The following is a 22,880-nucleotide window of genomic DNA, read 5'->3' as shown; positions in this document are numbered from 1 at the left end:
GCATTCGTTTCTGCTATTTACACCATGGTAAACCTGTGCCCAAGGGGGTCATATCACATTCCACCAGGGCTGCCTCTACTTCAGCTTTCCTCAGAGGGGTCCCAACCAGAGACATTCTAGAAGCTGTTGCTTGGAGCTCTGTTCACACCTTCACAAAGCATGATCATTTGCCTCTCTTCTCCAAATCCATGGCAGGCTTTGCCACTGCAGTCCTGCAGGGCCTTATAGCCATTCCTAATGCTGTTTAGCTCAATCCTCCCATCCATAGCTTTGGGATTCTACCCAAATGTAATGACTGCAACAGTGAAACACGAAGAACATAGTACAGTTGTGTACACTTACCATAAATGTAGATGTTTGAGTGTATTCACTGTTGCAGTCCGGGTTACCCACCTGCCATCCTCCCTTTCTATACCTTTTTCTCTATCCTTCACTATACTCAAAAGCCTTTGTGGTGTATTTGCTTTTTAGTTAAAGTTTTTGTTTCTGAAAGTGCATTTATATATTTACTGTTATATATATATGTAAAAAAAAAATTTTTGTTCCCCATTTGGGGGGCACCTGACATCTGGGGTAAGAAATACTGAATAAAATGGCGTCGGCTGCATGTTTTATACCCCTGATGTCATGGAAGAGGAGACAGCAACCGACACAGGACCCAAGACTTTATTCAGGCCGGCTGAGGGCAACCTGCCAGCAGATTACCCAAATGTAATGACTGCAGCAGTGAATACACTCGAACCCTCTACATTTATGGTAAGTGTACACAACTGTACTTTCGCAGTTAACTGGAACCCCCCCTGCAGAAACAGATCTTATGTTTTTAGAGCTTGAATTTAAAAAAAGAAGTTGGGAATAAATTCCCTTTCCCCAACTTTAGAACAAGTCAAATCAAATAGTATAGGGTACAGTATTTGTCAGACCTGTTTAATAGCAGCTGTCAAGCAACCAGAAACTACAGATGTGATGTGAATCTCGCCATTATTCTCGCGTGTGGTTCGGATCTGATGCGTCTGATCCGTGTTGGCCGATACTGCAGCTCGACGTCTTCAGCAAAGTTCATGGGCCTTATTCTTTACCCATAATGCATTCCCCTAGTTACCCCAGATCTCGTTTGCTGCGCAGCGAAGAGGTTTTGTCAGCTATAGCTTTGGGGTAAAGACAACTTTTTCATATATATAATTTTCTAGCATAGTCAACTTTTTAGTTGAAATTGTTTAATATCCTTAAAACATTTTGCATCCTAACTTTAACCAGCTTTCCCCCCTTTACTTATCCGTTTGTTAGAGGGTGCTAAGGAACGTCTGTTTTAGAGAATATTCCTTATTTTCCCTTTAATGTATAAAAATATAGAACTTTCAGTTGATTTATGTAGTCCCATTTACTTTTTGCAGATGACATTCGTTTCATGTGTGTGCTTTGTCCATTTAAGTTTGAGGACTTCTCCCCTTCTGAGTGAGTGTGACTCTGCTACTTTTTGACCCTTTGTCTTCCTTAAAAATTGTCTCAAAAACATGAGTAAGCCTCTAGACTTTAAGAAGTGTGAAAAGTGCAGTAAAAAGTTGCCCCTTACTGATTCAAAACTGTATTGTTTGGGGTCTCCATTTGCAGGCATCGTGTTCCATTTGCCACAACTTTAATCAGCGGGCGTTAATGGAATGTAAAAATAAACTGATTTTGAAAGCGTTTTGTAAATGCCTTTCTTTGGCTTATCTGAAGGAGCAGAGAATATAGCCTCAAACGAAAAACCTTTATCGGAGCAGAGATCCTCAGCGGAGCCGAAGCAGACAGCTCTGGAATTAATAGACCTGAAGGCTCTATCGGAGCAGACATCTCCTCCTGGCTCCAAAACTCATTCAGAGTGGGAAACTACATTGACACTGACTACTGCCACCACTCATGGACATAGGAGCCGATCTCCTTCCATTGAGAAGGTTTCTTCCAGGCTCCCTCCTCTTTTTAGCCACATCAAGATCACCTACCGTGGCCACTAGATCTACCAGGAGTTTATCTGATGACGTGGATAGGGTTGTGCAGAGAATTTTAAAGACACCTGCTTTGGCCAGACTTGTTGTGGATCTAAGCCTAAAGGAGTTGGAGCAGTCTCAAACCCCCCTGTTTTGTGACTGTTCCTCCTCCGATCTTTTGTCCTGCTTCGGTGCCGGAAGATTCTGAGATCCAGGTTGTCCTTGTCTAGTCCAAGACCCTCAATCTCTTCTGTTCCAACATCTGCCCTGAGTGTCTCCATACCTTCGGAGCAGGAGATCTCTGGGAGCGGACACTCACCTGCCGGGTCCACTGAGTCTTGTTGGATCCTTACTCAAGTCTTTAGCTCTAAAAATAGCAGGGAACTGGAGGCCCATACTGTATCTCAGAAATTGAACAAATCAATAAAGAAGACCAAGTTCTGAATGGTAACACTGCAGTTTATATTTCCATTCCTAGAAAAAGGCAATTGGCTATGCTCTGTAGACCTTCAGGACGCATACTACCATATTCTAATGGACACTGTCCAGGAGGTTCTTGCAGTTTCGACTAGGAGCCAGTCACTTCAGTTTCGAGCTCTGCCCTCTGGTTTCACTAAAGCTGCCAGAGTGTTCACCAAATGTTTGGCAGTAGTAGCGACTCACCTGAGACGCAAAGGAATCTGTGTTTTCATGCTTGGACATCTGGCTTATAACTGCCCCGACCAAGCATCACTTACTCCAAGAGGTTATGTCCTTCAACTCTGCCCCTCCCTGGGCATTACTATGAATTATGACAAATCTATGCTAGAACCATCGCAAACCTTAATGTTCATAGAAGCAGAGATACACCACCACTCAGCTAGCAAGCCTTTCAGAAGACAGGGTAGACTACCTCAGTCATCTTGTCAGAGTTCTTATAAAGAAGTCCAAAGCCATAGCAAGACTAGTGCCCCAGGTTCTAAGAAAAATGTCTCCTTCCGTCATACTAATTCCCCTAGCTCACCTACACATGAGGGTTTTCCAGTGGATGCTGTTTGCTCAGTGGTCAGTCTTCGAGCTTCCACTGTCACAAGTTCATGATAACCAGTGCCTGCAAGAAAGATCTTCAGTGGTGGATCCACTCAGTCAGTACTCCAAGGCTGTCCCTTTATTCCTCCACATCCTCTGGCTACGGTGACAACGGATGCTTCCCATATTGGGGGTGGGGCATTTTCTTGGGAAGATGGTTCTAAACACGTGGCAAAATCACAAGACTCACTTGCATATAAATGTTCTAAAGATGAGAGCACTGCTTCTAGCGTAGTAAGAATTCCAGGACACTCTTAGTATAAGAACAGTTGTAATCCAGACGGATATATCTGTAGCTTGGTATATCAACAAACAAGGGGGAAACCAGATCGTACCCACTTTGTCAAGAAGCACTCAGGATCTGACAGTGAGTGATGGTCTCCAGCTGCTTTCTAATAGTAACGCATATTCCACGGAAATCCAGTGTCATTGCGGACAAGCTGAGCAGAGCCGTTCTGTAGCCACACGAATGGTCCCTCAATTGGAATGTAACGGATGTGATTGTCCACAAATGGGGCCAGCCTTGCGACCTTTTTGCATCACCCAGCGATGTCAAATGCAGCAACTACTTTGCCCTGACCCTTTCAGCGGAGGAGCTACCAACGAATGCACTTGTTCATGACTGGCCCCGGGACTTCTTTATGCCTTTCCTCCAATTCCAAAGCTCCTACAGAAAGTGAGTTTGTTTGAAACCACCATTCTCCTAATTGTCCCCTACTGGCCTCTTCAAATCAGGTTTCCCTTCAGCCTCATCTCTGGGATGAAACCTGGATTGTGGACCCAGCTCTGGACCTTCTGACAGCACACATCATGGATGGTTCATCCCAACCTACACTCCCTAAAATAGACAGCTTGGATGCTCCAGTTCCCCTAATTGCCAGGTTTCTATCCCTCTCCTGTTAAGCATATTATTTTATCCCATAAAACTTTTGCTTAGAAGCTTTACAGAAACAAATGGAAGAAGTTTGTCATATGGGCAGTTTGTAAAAAGATTCATGTACAGTACCAGTTTATTCCGTGCTACAGTTTGTCTAAGATCTTAAGTGATGGAGCAGCGGGAGCCTCAAAGTTCAACTAGCTGCAAACTCCTAATTTTCATATAGGAGAAAATGACTGCCCTATCATGTCAGACTTTGCAGACCCTTCTTGAAAGGCACTTACACTAAGGCCTCCATACAAATACCCAATGCCCTCTTGGGATCTAAATTTCATCTTATCCAACATTATTTTTCCCCCTTTTGAGCCCTCCGTCACATATTATATGAAATCTCTCATGGAAAACCCTGTTCTTGGTAGCAATTACTTCAGCCAGAAGGGTGTCAGAGTTGCAGCCCTTGTACATTAAACCTTCTTAACTAATCTTTCACATAGATAGGGTGCCATTGTGCACTAATCCATCCTTTCTATCTTAGGTTGTGTCAGAAAATACCCTTAATCAATTGACCTCTCAGTTTTCTTTCCCAAATTTCAAAACGGTATTCTTTGCATCTCCGAGATGTTCATAGACAATTGCATTTCTGTTAACACAACTTCGGAATTTAGGAAAGCAGATCAGATTGTCGTTTCATATTCTGATACAAGGAAAGGTTAGCTGGTTTCAGAAGTCACATTACCCCAATTTTTTTCATCATGCATATCCCACATTTGCAGTGCTAAAAAGAAAGCCTTCATAAATGATCCTAAAGCTCATTCCACTAGATCTCTGGCCACGTATGCTGCCTTTCAGGCTACACTACCATTAGATAATATTTGTGCAGCAGCTACTTGGGCAAGACCTCATATCTTTATTACTCATTACAAAGTGGATTCGGACTCTAGGAGTAGAGCTGTCTTTCATTCTGTGATTCTGCGGAATATTCTCCCATGAGCCACCCAAGAATTCAGTTGCTTGGAACAGTCCCACATGTGAGAATAGACAAGATTGATAACATCACAGTTGTTTTTACCATAACGTTCCATGTGTGTTGTCCATCTAGTCCTTTATTCTCTCAACCCTCCGTCCTTCCCCATGTCTAAACTCTTGGTAGACTAGTTAACAAACTACTATTCAGCTGTGACCTATAGTCTTAGAATATGCCCTTTTCAGTCTAATTTTGACGGTAGGTATATCCATTTTTCTATCCATCAGCAAATTGCTACCATGGAGACCACTTTTATGTGCTGCTGGCGGTCAAACAAGATCTGAGATAACTAAGGGAATGCATTATGGGTAAAGAATAAGTCCCTCTTGCTGGAATATTGGCAGAGACAGATCCAGCACATTGGATCTGACCCACACCTGAGAGTAAAGACGAGATGGACAAAACTCATGGAATGTTATGGTAAGAACAACTTTTTATCCGGCATCTGCCAGTCCCCATGGTTGCGGTTAACAGAGTTTAGTGTATCTAAATACAATTGTAGATTCTTTTTTATAAGACCTGTTACTCCTACTACTATTAGAACAGTCTGGGTATTTTTCATCCACATTGCTGTTTCTGCCTGCAGATCCTGTTATTTTATGACTCTCTCTCTGTGCAAGACACTGTAATCACTGGGCGTGGTGATTTCAATCATCAGTGCTACTTTTGTCTTTTCATGGACTATATCCAGTTTTCTAGCATTTATCTTTTGAACTGTTGTTAATGGGTGCTCCCATGTGATATAGACTTCATTTTCTGTGATGCTTCATGGCTCATGGTTTCCAGCGTTTTCCAGCCACTTCAGTGCCATAATGTTTGCACTATCTCCAGTGCAACAGTCTTGCTGCATTATGCCTTTCAGTATACAGTCTGCCATTAGTATGTCAGTCAGCAACAAGGTTTGCAGCTGTTTCCAATTCTGTTTTACAAAACCTACATTTGTCTTTCTCGCACATGTTCATTGGACTTGAAACCAATGTGTACATAGCCCCCATTATTAATCTTTCATCTCTTGGTTTAAATTCGCCTCGCCTTAACCATTCCTGCATTTGATCCTGATCAATGAGGTTCTTCCAGACGTTTTCTGTACTTGCGAAGATATTCATGCATTATCCACATTTCTTGCTTTTTCAACTGGTCCTTCACCTTGTATTCTTTCTCTTGAGTTTTGGCACATTCAATTGCTGCCTGATTTTTATCTACTTATAGTTTGATTTCCATTCCTGCTTGATTCTATGCAAAATTTAAACAGTCATTTTAGGTTTATTCTCCTGTTTTAAAACTTTCACTATGTTTGGATCTTGTGAGGTCAGCAGATGTGTAGAGTCCCGCAATTGCAGATCTGTATATATAATCAATTTCAAGGAGGCCCATCCCTTCTTCGGAACGGGGAATATATAATCTTTGTATGCACTGATTTTTATAAATCATTTGGTGAGCATGAAGCATCCTTGTTTTCCTGTCTAATCTGCCAAACATGTTTTGGGGCCAGTCACACACTCCAAAACTAAGTTAGGGCAGGAAAAGCAAATTGGTTTGTAGCTTGAATTTTGTTCCTAGATGTCAGTGCTGATTTCTGGATTAATTTGTTTTCTGAAGTATTCCTTACCAAGTTTTATTCACATTTTTTGTTTTATTGATGATCCTTCATAAATTCCCAAATATTTATACACTCCCTCTTGCTCAAATTTTTATATTACATTAGTGTCCCAAACTGATATTTAGTGGTGCTGCAGTTTTCCTGCTTTAAAGGTTTTTTGGGGCACATTTATCAAGACCAAATGGCATTCTTAACTGAAAAGGTTTTGACAACTTGTTTTACTTTCAGTTCCTCATCTGATGAGCTATTCAATTTTAAATCATTGATAAAGAAGATAAGTCTTCACACTTGTTTTTTTAGGGGCCAGATTATAGCCATGGCTTAAGCTGTTGGGTAGACAGCTTAATGGGTTAATGGCAAGACAGAATAGCAGTGGTGACAAGTCACCCTGGAATGTCCCCCTTTGAATTTTTATCCCTGGGATAATAATTTGTCCTTTTATCATGGCTTAATTGGAAAGTGGTCTGCTACTGTTTCATGGTTACTGTAATGTAGTCTATCAGTGAAGGGTGCTTCTTGCACGTTTTTAAGCACTCTTTGTCCATGAATGTGGGATACTGACAAATGCCTTTTTTGTAGTCAATCTATACTTAGATTCTTCCCGTTTTACAGTTATCCACTATGACTTTAACAAATGATCCTTTGTTTCATATGACTTTCTTTTATTGCCCTTTTGTTCTATTGCCCTAATTGAGTTTTTGTCTAAATCACTATAAGCTCTGGCATCAATTCCAGTGTATAGTTTGTCATTGGAAAGCAAGTTATTGGCCTATAATTTTTAGGGTAGCTTGCTGGTTCACTTAAGTAGGAGCATTATTTTTGCTGTTAGCCAGGTTGGTGTCTGTTCAGTGTGTGCATATAAGTTCTTATTCATGGCTAAGTCTTCGTGCAAAGGTGTTAATACTTTTAACCAGAAATTAGGTACTGCATCTGGGCCTCTGGTTTTCCAATTAAAGGCTTTTCTTAACTTTGTTCAATCTCTCAGGCCGTTCCTTCATCTCATTTCATATCCTGTACCTTTAAACTTATTCTTTTCACTTTTATCCATTTAGCATCTTTTGTTCCACTGGATCTTCATAAATGCTTCTCCAAAATATCTCCTTTTTTTGGTGATCTTTCAGTTTTTTACACTGTTTTCTCAATTCTCTGTAAAACTGTTTTGGGTCATCAATAAATTGCTTATTTTGTACTTTTCCTTTATTTTTATCTGTGTATACAAATTTTTCTGCCTGTGCTGGGATTTTTAGTTTATTTGTGATGGTGCATGATAGATCCTGATCTGTTTTAATACTGTGCATTGCTTTTATCACTTCTAACTTTCTAAGCATGTTTATTGATGGAAGACTAAAGAAGAGGGAAACAGTGACACTTGTCTTAATTGCTTTATAGTTTTCTCTGTTCAATACTTCCATGATGGTATTCGATTTCTCCCCTTGCATTCCCTTACTACCCTGTATTCTTGTGGTAGAACTTTATCAGTTATTAATTTAGCTGCACAGTAATATATCCTGTTGACATCTGTTGCATCACATGGATCTCAGGACAGTCCTAACTGATGTGCTCATTTATTTTATCAAACTTCTAATATTTGGGGTTTTATTGACCACCTGCAATCTTTCTTTCATTGATCTTAATGTCTATCTCTCTTAAATCAAGCAACTCTTCTTTTAGCTCATTTTCTTCTAAACTGAGGGCACATTTTGTTTTCCATTTCCTGTGGGCAGTCTTCAGAAATTTCTACAGCATCTTACTGTGGCACATTCTCTCCAGTTTCATCCTGTGCCATCCGTTGCTGTCAAGTGTGAACTCGCTGGCCTATCACTCCTTAACACTGACTGCATCAGAGTTTCCACAGCTTCCTGTGCCTTCCTTTGCTGTCCAGCTTCAAGTGGAAAGTTTACATTGGTTTCCTGTGGAAGGCTGCAAAGTATCTTCATCTGGCACCTGACCTATTAATTCCCATTCCACTGGTTCCCCCTTAATTTGGATGTCCATTGCTCTATCCTGTTGTGGTGCTTCCTGAATTAGATTTTCTACACTGAATCCTTCACTGGCACTCCATAACCTCAGTTTCTTTTTCTTTAACTTCATTTCTAATTTAATTTTCTACTTTTTTTCTTGTCATATTTTTTGTATCCTTATCTTTGTATTGTAAAGTTTTCCATGTCTGGATTCCTTTGCTTATATTTCTCTTCAAATATCTTTGGTGCTGCTGTTTTTGTATTGATTCATTTGCTTTCTCCTTTGCGTAGATATTGCACCATATTAAATCTTTCCCATGTCCACATTTCTTCAGATATCTCTTGATCTTCCTACTTTCCTTACTTTGTGGAACTTGTTCCATCATGCTGTGGTATAACCTGTTGGACCTTCTACACCAAATCCTTCACTTTGCAGGCACTCCAGAACTTCGACTTCTATTTTATAACTTAAGTAATCTTTTCTACATTCCCTCATGTTTTTTATGGTGAAATTTTCCATATCTGGATGCCTTTGCCTGCATTTCTCTTCAAAAATTGTTGGGGCTGCCTTTTTTATACTGATTAATTTGGCTTTTGCCTTTGCATAAATATTGCACCATATCAGATCTTTCTTTCCCATGTCCAAATTTCTTTTTTTATACTTTTCAAAAATCTCTAGGTTTTATTTTCGCACTTCCTCTGTTTCTTGAGTTATATACTGTTTTTCACAAATCTGTTGTATTAATGAACACAACTTTTTATTTGAAGCTTCTGACAGTTTTTCTTGTGGAAATATTTTTCTTTCCTCTATTCTCAATCTTGTATATCTTGTCTGGAAATTTTGGGCATTTTGCATAATAGTAACAATATATAATTTATTATCTTCAGTATTCCACTGTTACCTTTATGGCTTTTCTTTGTCTTGTCAGTATGTGATTTTGTGAATGTTTCCTTATTGATTATTCTACTCCAATTTTTCCAGTCTTGCTACCATTGCACCTAGCAGGATTGAGCACTTTTTTAACCTGGGTCTTGTGCACCCAGCTGTCTTATTTTTTGACCTACTTCTGTGCATGTTATATGCTATATAAATGCAGTTTATGTATCAGTGTAGTCTTGGTAAAATTTTGTGAAAAACAGGGTCCACCTCATGAAGGTACTTGCCAAGACTTGAGGATGAATTCACTTTCATCAATATTACTCATTTGCTTGTGGACTTCTCTCCATTTGGGCTAGCTCCTTTGAGACTTTTCTCCATGTTTAGAAAGATGTTACTATGTAGGTTCCCAACGGTGCTCCATCCTGATTAGAATCCATGATGATTTTGGGGATGCGCAAGTGTGTTTTTTTGTGATGAGGGTAATTTGCAAGTTTATCATTGACTATTTTTTGTAGTCACTTCCCTAATGTTGGAAGGATTAAAATAGGTCTAAAGTCAGTAGGGGTGGGGTGGTGGCAGATTTTAGAATAGGGCTGATCTTTGCTTTCTTTTATTTAGGCAGGTATAGTGGGGAAGGATGTAGTCTTTACAAAGGGAGGTAAACCAGAAGCTGCAGCCATCATTTTGAGAGTGGGGGCATTTGAGGAGATGCCATTAAGGATTTTGGTAACTTTTTGTTTATGGCCTTAGTGTAATGGAGGTGAATTAGTTACTGACCTGATAAGATGGAGGATTGTGGTTTGGAATAGTGGAGAATTCAGTGGAAGCTCTCAAGTAGAGGCCCTCTAAAGAAGTAGGAATGTTTTTTTCAGTTTAGTAGGCCTTTGGGAGAGGCTTTCAGTGATAAAAAGGTTCAGTAGTTTGTTGGCTTTTTCTCTGACTAAATTGTGCCTAGGATTCTGAATTGCTGCCAGTTTTTTTTGCTTGAGACTTTTTTAAGGTGGCCCAGACTTTAATTTGCGGATAGATTTTAAGTTGTTTTGGTTAGCTGTTTTTGGGTGTGGACCTGAGAGTCCAGTTATTGGTAGGAAGTGTTTGTCTTTGAGTTTATAGCAGAAGTGTGGGAGTTAGCATTTTCATTGGGGTCACCTAGTGCTAGAATGTTATCCTAGAAGTGCTGAGAGAGCTGTGTGTGTAGGGTTTGGATGTGATGTTGGGATTGAGACTGGAATGGGATTAGTTGGTGGTTTTTGGCAAGGGTTCATAGTGGTCACTGATTTGAGGTAAGATGGACATTTTGGATGTAAGAGGGGTCACTCGTGAGGAGTTGCAGCAGGAAGTTTTTATTTGGATGGGTGAAGTCTTTAAAGATGTGAGAGGCGGAGATTTGTCAGTTTTGGAAAGTTTTTTTTTTTTTTATTAATTTGGTAAGATGCTTGGACATCCAGAATTCATGTTTGATTGCAACTGTTTACAGTGCTGGACAGCAGAGAGATGGATTTTTTGCTGTGTGGGGGGGGGCAACTACTAGAGTGAGAGGTTATCCGTTAAGAGTAAAATATGCTTAGCCAGTTTTGTTTCTGATCGCTAGCTGATTAGCTTTGCTGGGCTTTTTTTTTTGTGTTCCTCCACATGTTTGTTTCCAGGCCTGGCAATTAATAAGTAGTAAGTAGTTTGGGAAATGGATTAACATTTGGGATGTCAAACTTCACCCATGATTCTGAGTTAACCAGGATCGCAGGGTTATATGAAGTTAGGAGTGATTGTAGTTGCTCTTGGGTATGTTGTTGTGAGGGAAGGTGTTTGCTGAGTGTATTAAGTGCATTAATTGGTATGATATTGGATGGTGTGAGGTTGAAGTAATTATTTGCTTAAGGTCAGGGAAGGACTGTGTATGTTGGAAGGATTTGTAGTTGGAGGATTAATGGTAGAATTGTGGAGTGTTTGGTGGGGTTATATTTGGAGAGAGTTTAAGGGTGGTATATTTAGCTTTAGCAAATATATAGTGGAGGAACAGGAGCCGGAGGAGTTATGGGGAAGAGATGTACAAAACTCATGGAATATAGTATTTAGAACTGCCTGTGGTTCTGTATAGAGGAAGAGGGATGTTTAAGAGGTGGGAGGAGGAATAGTATTTGTAGTATGTTGCATGTAGAAAGATTTTAGTTTTGAACAGTGATTTTAGTGTAGGAGTGTAATGAGTGGTGGGATAGTTAAGGTTGATAGTTGAAAGGCTACTGGCAGACAAGGGATTATAAGGAGATACTGTGTAGAGGATATTGACTGGCTTATATGGAATTAATGGTGGTGGTTCATAGAGATTAGTTTTAAGGAACAATGAAGGTAAAGTATGTTTTTTGCTTTTAAGTGGTTTTAATTGGTGGTGGTTTATTTGGGTGTGGAAATACAGGAATAAATTTGAGTGGCTGGGAAGCGAAGTGTGCAGAGCTGTTGCCTTAGGGAGAGTCTGTACATACGTAGAAAGTTATGGACGATGTGTAGAAGTGTGATAGTTCTGGAAAAAAACATGAGTGTGTCGATTTGCTCTTAAGTAAAGGCACCCCTGTTCAGACTATAATCTGTATTAGGGAAGCATGCAAGTTAAGTCTGGTAAAGTCTTACTGGGAACAATGGAGTGCTATCTGCTGAATTTAGAGAAAAAATTGATAAAATGATAGGGCTGTTGGTCTGAGCGCAGTATGTGAGGGGGAGGAGACTTCTACAATCAATTCAGTGAATCACAAGCACGCATTTGAATAAATCCTAGATTTTGGGATAGACCAATTTTTATTGGGAAAAGTGTCTGTCTTGCAGGGATTACGGTTTCTGCTGATTGGCTGTGGATTAGAGCTTCAAGGCAGCTTAAATGCACAGCAAAATTTCCTTGAGTGCTCATTTATCAAGTTTGTACAAAATACCTTAACTTAATCCAGTGTGCTTTTTATCAAGTGTTGCATTCCACAAACTTCATAATTTTTTCCACTTTCAAAAATTTAAAGGAAACATTGTGTTGAGTGGTTAAGGACACTAGACTGACATTTCTGTGGTCACATTTGAAAAGTATTGTAATATATTGAGCTTGTAGAAAGCACTTTATTTCTGTGGTCACTCAGATGCAACAGTTGTATAGAATTTTCAGGGTCCCGTATAAGTACTGCAGGTATATCCATCCACACTGAGTGGCATTTGACTCCTATAGCGACTTCATGAACCGATGCTACCATCCATTGAGTTTAGTAAGCAAGTAGGAAATTGATTGTTGCCAGATGTTTCTTCTATATTGTGTGGTATGCCTACAGTTTAGATTCACAGATCTTCTACTTGGATGTTATTGGGTGGAAATCTGAGTACTGAGGAGAATTTGCATGAACACAGAGGAGATTCAGACTTGATACATACACCCAGCCAAGAATCAAAGTGGAGAACTTCTTGCAGAACAGTTTACAGCACTGATCACTGTGCCAGCGGTACTGCCCCATAAATAACCCACCCAGAATTGCAGGTAATCTGTTCCCTACTGTCACGAGATTTAGATGTATTTGTCATCCTAGAATTTCTGACCTGCAAATGTATTTACAGTTTATGCAGTTTATCACATGGATGGTAACACTTTGGTTTTGACCCCAGTAGTGTTTGTGCAAAAGCTGACCAACCACCAGATGGTGGCAGAATCATGCTTCAGCTAGATTAGATGAGTGTTTTCCTAGTTTTCTAATGAAATGCTAGTGTATGCACAAATGTAGTGAATTGCCATGTATGTGGAGCTGTCTACTGTAATGAATGTTGTGTTTTTGTGAAGTCCTGCCAATAAAGGTCTGAAAGGAGTGGAGGATTTTGGTTTCTGTGCACTCAAGGGGCCTGTGCTTCAATTTACAGAGAACCTGCATATTTATGTATATATAACCTGGGCCCGTGTTCATCGCCTCTGAGAACATGCTAGTTTACCTGCTTATCAGTACCACCCCACCCCTACACACAGCTGACCATTGGTTTACCCAGCTGTCCCATTTGGCCTATCTGTTCCCCTTGATTGTCAAAGGAATGATCATACCACAGGCTTATGGAATTATGACCTAATTTTCCCCATGCCAGTCCCAGGCTTGCTTCTTGGCAGGCAAGCCTGTGAGGTGAACATCTCTGTTCATCTTAAGCCCTACCTTCAAGGCAATAAGTGGGTGATCACGAGGTCAAGTCCTTCCTTTTGCAGTTCAGCATGTTCCGTCCTCTGTTCCACTGTCCCCTTCTGACTTTTCATGCATTTCATTTTGTTCTGATACTGGCAGCACAGAGGCTGGTATGCAGTCCCCCCTCGAGAGTGGCAAATGGGCACAGCCCCTTCATTCGTTTCTCTCCCCTCATCAGGTTCTTCAGTGCTGTTAGTCGAACTCTGGTTGCCTAGGCGATTGGCAGGATTCCTCTCCTACATTGCTGAGTTTACTTAAGAGAATCTAGGCATTCTTGAGTATTTGACCATCATAGGTTCTTGTGAATCTTATAGCCAAAAGAGTCCAACAAGAAGCTCAGCCACATCACCCAGTACTGGAGAGAAGCAAGCAGTGCCAGCTGTTAAGTAGAGTTCCTGCACATAATTCCTGGTGTAAACTTGACTTATCAGACTGACTTTAAAAAGTTGCTCATGAATTTTTTGGATAGGGGAAGGGCAGCTTATTCCAGAAATAGGGTTGTACATTGCGTTGGGTGTGTCATACCATCTGATCTTGTTGATGTGATGGTATAGGTTTAGGTCTCTAGAATGGGCGTTTGCTGTACCATTTGTTCTATTTAGGTGAGACTTTTCAAAGAGTGCTGGATTATTCACAGCACAAAAAGCAAAGTGAAGATCATCCTTCGGGAATCTGAGACTGAGTAGAGGGACAACTTTTTTTAATCAGTGTAACAAAGGGCACTGAGATCCAAGATCTTTTTGGTGGGGAAATGTTGCTGTTTCAAACTTGTTTACGTGCTTGGTGCAAGGTACATGCCGAATGATGCATTATATTCAAAAAGTGTCTTCAAGACACTGAGTAAGACATGATAACTTGGGACCTCGAGAAGGTGCCATGAAGGATAAGCTGTACAGGATAGGATTTTTGCGTCCCCACAGAGGCAATGCTGGTCAGGGTCTTATCAACATAGTACCCGAATCCTTGACTTAAATTTAAGTGGAATGTTAGCTATATAATATAATAAGCAGTAATAGTGCTAGATTTACCAAATTGCTGGAATTTTTGATAAGGGTAAGACTATGATTAATGCAGCAAAGCATTTGTTTGGTCCAGCCCTTGCTGGATTATTTGAGTGTCAGAATGGGGATTTGATAATTGGCTCAAGTTTGCAATCCAGCTTGGTTAGACATGGTCCCTTTATCAGCTTTTTTCACAGGTCTATAACAGAGAGGAAGAAACCCAGGACATAACATTTTGGAGCACTACTAGTTACACTGTTTGAAGCAAATGTCCTCCTCCTGACCTTATCGGTATGGGTTGTGCCAAACAGTGTAGTCCAGCGAGATATACATGGGTTAGTGATGAGTTGGAAGAGTTTGACAATCCCAACATGGGATCACGGTCAGAAAACTTGGCGATTTCTAGATAGGCAGTGTTGACTGCATGTCCTTATCCATGGTCACTAACTTTTTCAAAGAACTCTACTAGGGTGAGTAGACATGATCTGCTTTTTACTAAGATTAACTCTTTTGTATCCAAGGATGTGAGGTGGTCATCTTTATTTTTGTTTAGTTGTAACATATATTCCAGCACCTTGCATATACTGGCAAGACTAGAGTCCGTAGTAGGACCACTTTGATATCTGGGTACCAGAACTGCAGTTCACTTCACAGGGGTATAGTTGGAGAAACTTTGGTTGAAGAATTAATGGAGGGAGTTTGACTTTATACTTTTCCGCAGGCATCCAGTGTGGTGGTTGGGACCCATGGAAGTTTTTAATTTTGGAACGTGCCAAAAGGATTTGGTCCAAATTGATCCTGGGAGTAGTGAGGGGGTAAAATGCACTTTACTCAGTTCAAACCCTGTGTTTGATGTATACTTTCCTAAGAGCAGTATTAGCAAAGCATGCCACAGGAGCGCACTCCTTGGTACTTGGGCAATCCTGTCTGACTCTATTAATTTCCAAAGGTATGATTTTTAGAAAGTCATTTCCCTTGTACATTCAATAATGCGTCTGATAAGAGCTGAATAAATTACCCTTTTGGCATGAACTTGTTGAAGTGCCATTCTGCCTGAGACCACAGAAATTCTGAACTAAAAAGATCAATGACTTCAACACCCTTGGTATGGACAACACTGTTGCTGTCTCCCTGTGTTTGGGCTGTTGTAGACAACTGCCACAGAGGTCACTGCCTAGCCTTTTGAGTCATGAAAGACCCCTCTCTGTTTCCATTGTAGAATGAATGGTTCCACAGTTAGCCAGTTAAGAGAAGTCATAAACTGTTAGGATATGGTGATGTAATTCTTAACCCGATGTATTCCCTATCTTTGGAACAAGCTGTTTAGCAGAGCTGTATTCTTGCCACTTTCATGGTAACTTTGGATAAGAGATGGGCAATGTCTGGGAGACCTGAATGGAATTTATTGACTTGGTTTATAGTGGATTGCTAACTGCCTAGTGATCTGTGTATAGATATCACTTGCACGTTTTATTGGTGCGTATACTCCTGTCCCTTCTCTATCGATCACTACACCTATCCCCTTACATAACTCTAAAATACAAACACGCATACACATATACAGAACATATCCCTGACCCTAACTCTCAAACATGCACTGAAATTCTACCCCACTTGCCTGTCTTTCTGAAGCATACCATTGAGATCTTGACCATTTGTTCAATGTACGTTTGTTTGACAAATGTTAGGGGTGGTGTAGAATGCCAAAATGCAGGGAAACCTCATATACGCACAGTGTTTGTGTACGTGCATGCATGTCTATCCATGCACATCTGTTAATGTAAGTATATATATATACTGTACTTGATTTACATTTGTACTTTATTGCTCATATGATATCTGTGCTGTATAGTGCTCCCTTGCACATGTGTGTTTGTATGCATATTAACATAATGTAAATATCTACTTATGTATGTACAGAACATTCCTCAAGAGGACAGATTTAAATGTATGATAAAAGAACACTTAAAACTTTGCAGCTTGAATAGGTCTGACTTTATTCTGCAAACAAAGTAAGGACTTTCTTCTCATACAGTTAGACTTTCATTCAGTTGTCCTAGTATTGCCTCTCTGAAAGATTCTGGATGGCTGTCCATTTGCAATCCATTAATAGAGCAAGGCAGCTTGCTGGGGTTATCTGGGATTGAAACTTTATGGTAGCTACCCTTTTCGGGGGAGGGGGTTGACTCTTAAGGCAAAACATTGAGCATGGGTCTTCTGAAGCATTTGTAACCTGACTTGAGTACAAGTGCACAGTGCCTTGATATCCACCATGTGCAACTGCTACCTTAGAGTATTCCATAGGAGTGTTCTTGGTAGTTGGGGATTAAAAGTAAATGGTCTGGATCAGTGCCCAGGCTGTCGCCTTTAAGTGGAAAAGGTGCTGCACTCATTAGATGGATTTCGAATGATTGACATCATGAGAATGGAACTGTAAGCAGATTTAAAAAAAAAAATCTAGTACTGTCCAATGTACCAGAGTATTACTCACTTATCGTGTAGTCACATTGTGTTTTCTGTTAATCATGAAATAGTTGAGATGCTTCCCTTTCTTATTTACTCATAGCTGCTGGTGGTTAATGAGCAGTCACATTTCTGACAGCTGTCAGGCTGGACATGTTACCTAGAGCTCAGTCAAAATAAATTTAAATATAAAAAATCTTAAGCTGTACAAATAAAGCAGTCTTATAAAGCAGTCTTTTTTTTCTTTGTTTGAGAATTTTCTCACATTTAAATCTGCTTTTAATCACTGTACTGAATTATTTCAAATTCAGTACTCTGAGTGGCATGGAAGCATTACTGTGTGTTTCCTTTCAAGCACTTTAGGTTTGATTGAGAGAGGGCAGTGTGCACAATAAGGCTGAAGGTATGGAGTAGAACATTGTGAGATCAGTACTGCAGGTATGAATTAGTGAAGAGATTTTAATATTGACTGGGATTTTATCTAAAGAGCATGGCAAGATAACTTAAAACCAAGGTACATCGGAGACGCAACATTGACCTGAAAATACAGAATAACGTAGCTGTTCCAGTCTCATTTCCCACCTCTGAAGGCTATTTTCAATTGAAATGCAATATTCATACTACCATATATTTTTAATATTAAGTTCCCCTTTTGCTAAACATTTTATAAGTTTTTTGCAAGACCTAACTTTTGAATGATGCTAAGAAGTAGAAGTTAACAGGTTGTGGTGGTTATTTCTTTTCCCCCATGAGAATTGCATATAAACTATATTTGCTTCGTTTGCCATATGTATTGGCTACACTACAAAACTGTATGTAAGACTAGTTGGGTTGAAATGTTTACTTTGTTTTCAGGCTGTTGCAGCAGATTTCCAGAATGAGAGTGCAGCTGCTTTAGCTGCAGCTGCTACCAGACACCTCCAGGAAGCTGAGCAGGCAAAGAATAGTGGCAACGAACACTGGTAAGACTGACATTTCGGTCTGCTTTAATGCCTAACTGTACAGAATGGGCTTTGTGAGGTAGACTTCAGTCCAGGAGATGTGTGTGCCTTACTTTGGGGGAGGTGTCTGAATCGTGTACATTTGGCTTCAGCAGTGGTCCATTGTTTTGAATGGATTACCTATTCTGCTTTCTCTTTCTCAGGGTGATTATTTTGGAACACAGCTTGGAACTTGACTATAACATGTGGCATGGGCTGCTGTTCTGTCTTTTTGCATACAAGAACCTCAATTATTTTGTAATATTTGGGGAACCATGTGAAATGATTTTAAGATGCGCACTTGGCATTCTGCTTGTTTTTCCTTGTGTGTCACTTGGTATCTTGTGTAGCAACAGTTTAGTAATGAAAAACTTTTGTTGCTGGCAAATACATGGTAGTCTCATCTTCTGGTGCTATAGCATACATCAACTCTTGCAACCTCTTTGTAATTGGTGTGGAACTAAACTTTTCAGAGTCATGGTTATACTTTGCGAGTGAAGTAATGTGTAACTTTGAAAATAGTGCAGGATTGTACATTTATTTGCAGTTTGTGTCTTACTGACGCAAGACTTCTTTTAGGGTCAGTGTACCAAAAATGAAGTTAGCCTTATGAAGTGGCTTACAAAAAAATTTAGTTTAAATATTTTGTGAAAAAATAAAACTTTTATTCTTGGTAGATGTCCTTCAAGAATGCAACTGCAGTCATAACATATGGGTTGTCCTGCCTCAGGCAGCCCTCGGTCGGCCGGATTCCAAAGTCTGGGTCCGACGGCTGATGTCGCATTTCTCTCAGACGTCAGTGCGGCTGGAGTATATAAGCATCAGCCAACGCCATTTTCTTCAGTCTTTCTTGCCGCACGGTGCCCGAAGCAGAAGCAGTTCGCAAGTGCCGGTCGGTCAGCTCCTGTATTCTTCGATCCAAAGTCATCAAAAAAGCTAAGTACCCCGTTGGGGACCTTTTCTTGCCTCAGCCGATGTCAGAAATTACTGAAAAAGTTAACAATTGTCTGTCTTGTGGTAAACAAATACCTCATAAGGATTTCCACTCTTACTGTCTTCCTTGCCTTGGCCCAGACCACGACGTCTCGGCCTGTGCTCGCTTCAATAAGCGCACTCTCAGGCGCCGGGCGGAGTTCGCTGAAGACTTTTTCGTCGATAAATTTGCTTATACAATGCCGTCGGAACTTCCGACATCGCAGACTCCTAAGAAACGAAAAGACCGGGACCGACATCCTTGGCCCGCGTCTTCCACCAACTCCACGCCAAAACCTACCGCGAGTGCTCCGGTTCCCCCTGAGACGGTTATTTCACCGCCCCGAACCGAAGACACCGCATTTCCGATACCTCCGATACTGGAGGCCACACCGACGCCAGTTATAGATTTTCCTCCGGATACTGAAACCGAGGAAATGCCCGAGACCATTGCTGTAGATAAGGTCACTCCTGCACGTGGAGCTGCTAGGCCTCCTATGGCCATGTCTATTAAGGCCTATACACGTGCTAAGGCAGCCAGCAAGACCAAGCACCTTACTGTTAAAGCCTTACCTCAGCCTACTCCTGATACACAAATCATGACTATGGCCGCAGACTTAATTTCCATGATTAGAGGTTCACAGGCCCATCCTGAGAGGATCCCAGCCTCCTTCAGATAAGAGGCCCTGGGTTGAACCCTCTGACCCTATCCCTTCAGATGAAGATTCTGAGGACTCTGTTCACTCCGATGGCCAGGAAGAGCTCTTCCAGACCTATGAAGACTCGGATGCAGAGGACTCCATTCCCTCGGCCTCCTTTCCTGAGGACATTTCTTTTGGGGAAGTTCTGCATACCATGAGGGAACATTTTAAGTGGCAAGGCCAGGAATATTCTGATTCCAGAAAGCGCCTTCGAACCTTCCTTAAAAAGCCCCAACACAGGCCCCTGACTATACCTCCTGTGCTTGATGTTTTGGATGACCTATACTCTGATTCCAGTGTTACCCCGGATACTCTTCCTCCTGCTCCAGCCAAGCCAGACAGATATTATAGGGTCCCAGAAACACATTCTCATTTCTTTAGGACCCATGCTGTTGATTTAGAAACTATTTCTCAGGGACCTAAAGGGGTTTCAGCATCCTCCTCCAAAAACCCTTTGCCTTCCAACAGGGAAGCTAGGTCATTAGAGAGATGGGGGAAAAAGGTCTACACCTCCACTACTTTGAGAGCTCTGAATTGCCTCTTTCATATGTTTCAATATCAGGATTACCTGTTAGATGATTTACAGAAAACATTGGCCTCTCCTGAACCTTTAGACAGGAAGTCTTTGCAGGAAGCTGTACATAATTCTCAGCAAGTCAGCAATCACTTTCTGCAGTGTGGATATGATGCACTGGAAGCTTCATGTAGGGCAGCTATGACAGGGGCCGTCATTCGTAGACATGCATGGTTAAAAGAACAACCTCTACCAGATCATGTTAAGGCAAAACTTCTTGATGCACCCTTGGAAAAGAATAAGCTTTTTGGTGCTAATGCTAAAGATGTGTTAAAGTCCATCGAGGAAAAAGCAAAATCAGTTCAGACGGTCAAAGATTTCCTCCAGGTTCAGCCACCCAGATTCAGCAGGAACTGGCCTTCTAAAAACTGGTCCTTTCCTAATCCTGAAAGATTTCAAAGGGGTAAAAACAGGCATGGCCGAGGAAGAGGACAATACAGAGGTTCTTACAGGGGACGGCAATGGCAACCAGCAAACCAAAGAGGTGACACAGGGGTCTCCCCTGCCCCTCAGGGACAATCTCAATGACTTTCCTCTACTTCCGCTGACCAAGGAGCAAAAAGAAGCTCCCTTGGGCGGAAAATTATCTCTGTTTTCAGACAATTGGCACAAACTGACAAAGGACAAATGGATTTTGGACATTATAGACCAAGGTTACAGGTTCCACTTTCATACCTTACCAAGAAAACAAGGCATGCCAAACCTACCACAAAACCAGAGGGCAGAGGCTATCAAGCAAATTTCTCTGCTTGCTCAGATCAAAGCAATAGAAAGAGTTCCACAACAAGAACAAGGCCAGGGGTTTTACTCAAGACTGTTCCTTGTTCCAAGAAAAGAAACTCAATGGAGACCAATACTGGATTTGTCCGCATTAAACACCTTTCTCATAGTACCAAAGTTCAAAATGCTGACTCTACAGCAACTCCTTCCCATGCTGGGCAAGGGGTCTTGGCTGATTACTGTGGACCTCAAGGAGGCATACCTGCATGTCCCTATCAGACACAGCTGCAGAAGATACCTCGGATTTCTTGCAGGGCCAGAGCATTATCAATTCTCAGCATTGCCATTTGGCTTATCTACTGCGCCCAGAGTATTCACATATTGCCTGGCTTCAGTAATTACTCATTGCAGGCTCCAGGGGATCCAAATTTACCCGTACCTGGACGACTGCCTCATACAAGCGGACGACAAATTGATTTTGACAAAAAACTTGAACTATGTCATACAATTGCTACAGGCTCTGGGATACACAGTCAACTTCCAAAAGTCAAGACTTCAGCCATTCCAGCAAATAACCTTCTTAGGAGCCAATCTAGACACAGCCTCTCAAATGGCTTACCTGACAGAAGACAAGCAAGAGAAGTTAACTCATTTCAAAGGTTTGGCGAAACTCACCCAGATGACTGCAAGGAAATTCCTACAGGCCCTGGGTTACATGGCATCCTGCAATCTCCTGGTTCCATTAGCAAGACTACATATGAGAAAGCTTCAATGGTACCTAAAAAGCCTATGGTTTCAGCACAGCAACAACCTAGAGACAACCATACCGCTCATTCCATGCCTACAAAAGGAATTCTTATGGTGGGCCTCGGTAAGCCAGGCAAACACAGCTTTGTCATTCAAAAAACCTCAGATAACACAGACCATGACCACAGACGCCTCAGACCTTGGATGGGGGGCGCACATGGAGGGCATATGTATACAAGGACAATGGTCTCCAAAGGAAACACATCTGCATATAAACCAAAAGGAAATGCTGGCAGTAATGCATGCCATCGAGGCCTTTCAACAACTTCAGCAAGGCCATCTACTGATACGGACAGACAACACCACTGTGATGTGGTACATAAACAAGCAAGGAGGTACCCATTCTTACCCCCTTTGCAGACTGACAATGAATCTTTGGGAAAAATCACTGAGCCTAAACATAGTTGCAATCCCAGTTTGTTCCAGGCAAAGACAATGTGCTGGCGGACAGCCTAAGCAGGAATTTAATAGATCCACACGAGTGGAGGTTACATCCGAAAGTCTTCACACAACTCACCTCGACATGGGGTAGGCCAGAAGTAGACCTATTTGCCTCCCACCTCAACCATCATCTACAAAAATTCTGTTCAAGGACATATCATCCACAAGCTTGGAAAAATAGATGCTCTTTCATTCAACTGGAACTCCCTAAAAATCTATGCATTTCCACCCCTGCCACTGATGACCACAGTATTACTAAAGATCAAAGCAGAGAGGCCCAAGGGGATCCTAATAGCTCCAGACTGGCCAAGACAACACTGGTATCCACTGCTACGGAGCATATGTCACAACAAAAAGTGGGCCCTTCCCCAATGACCCCTACTTTTGACAACACAACTTCAAAACACTGCATCCAAACCTTCAGATGCTGCAGTTAACAGCCTGGGAGATCCCATGAATAACCTCAATCTATCTCTCTCCAAGGAAGTTCAGCGGATATTAACAGAAGCTCGAAGACCATCCACCAGAAAGGTTTACTTAGCAAAATGGAAAAGATTCAGCATTTGGAATACCAGCAAGGGACATGATGCATCATTACTGAACATCCCACTCATCCTGGAATATTTGGCAGATATGCTACAGAATGGACTCTCCTATTCT

The 22,880-nt window shown here is 41.3% G+C and overlaps 1 protein-coding gene across 1 annotated transcript in view; it reads left to right on the top strand.

The window, feature by feature from the left end:
- Window positions 1–22,880, top strand: part of IPO9 (importin 9) — a 1,198,493-nt gene that overhangs the window by 352,422 nt on the left and 823,191 nt on the right. The window contains exon 12 of the mRNA XM_044076674.1: window positions 17,881–17,987. Coding sequence (XP_043932609.1) covers window positions 17,881–17,987 — 107 coding nt within the window. The remainder of the gene's footprint in view (window positions 1–17,880; window positions 17,988–22,880) is intronic.

The sequence above is a fragment of the Protopterus annectens genome, chromosome 7.part0 (assembly GCF_019279795.1).
Source record: "Protopterus annectens isolate FY-2018-M chromosome 7.part0, PAN1.0, whole genome shotgun sequence".
NCBI lineage: Eukaryota > Metazoa > Chordata > Ceratodontiformes > Protopteridae > Protopterus > Protopterus annectens.
This window is presented reverse-complemented; position numbering and strand designations above follow the sequence as displayed.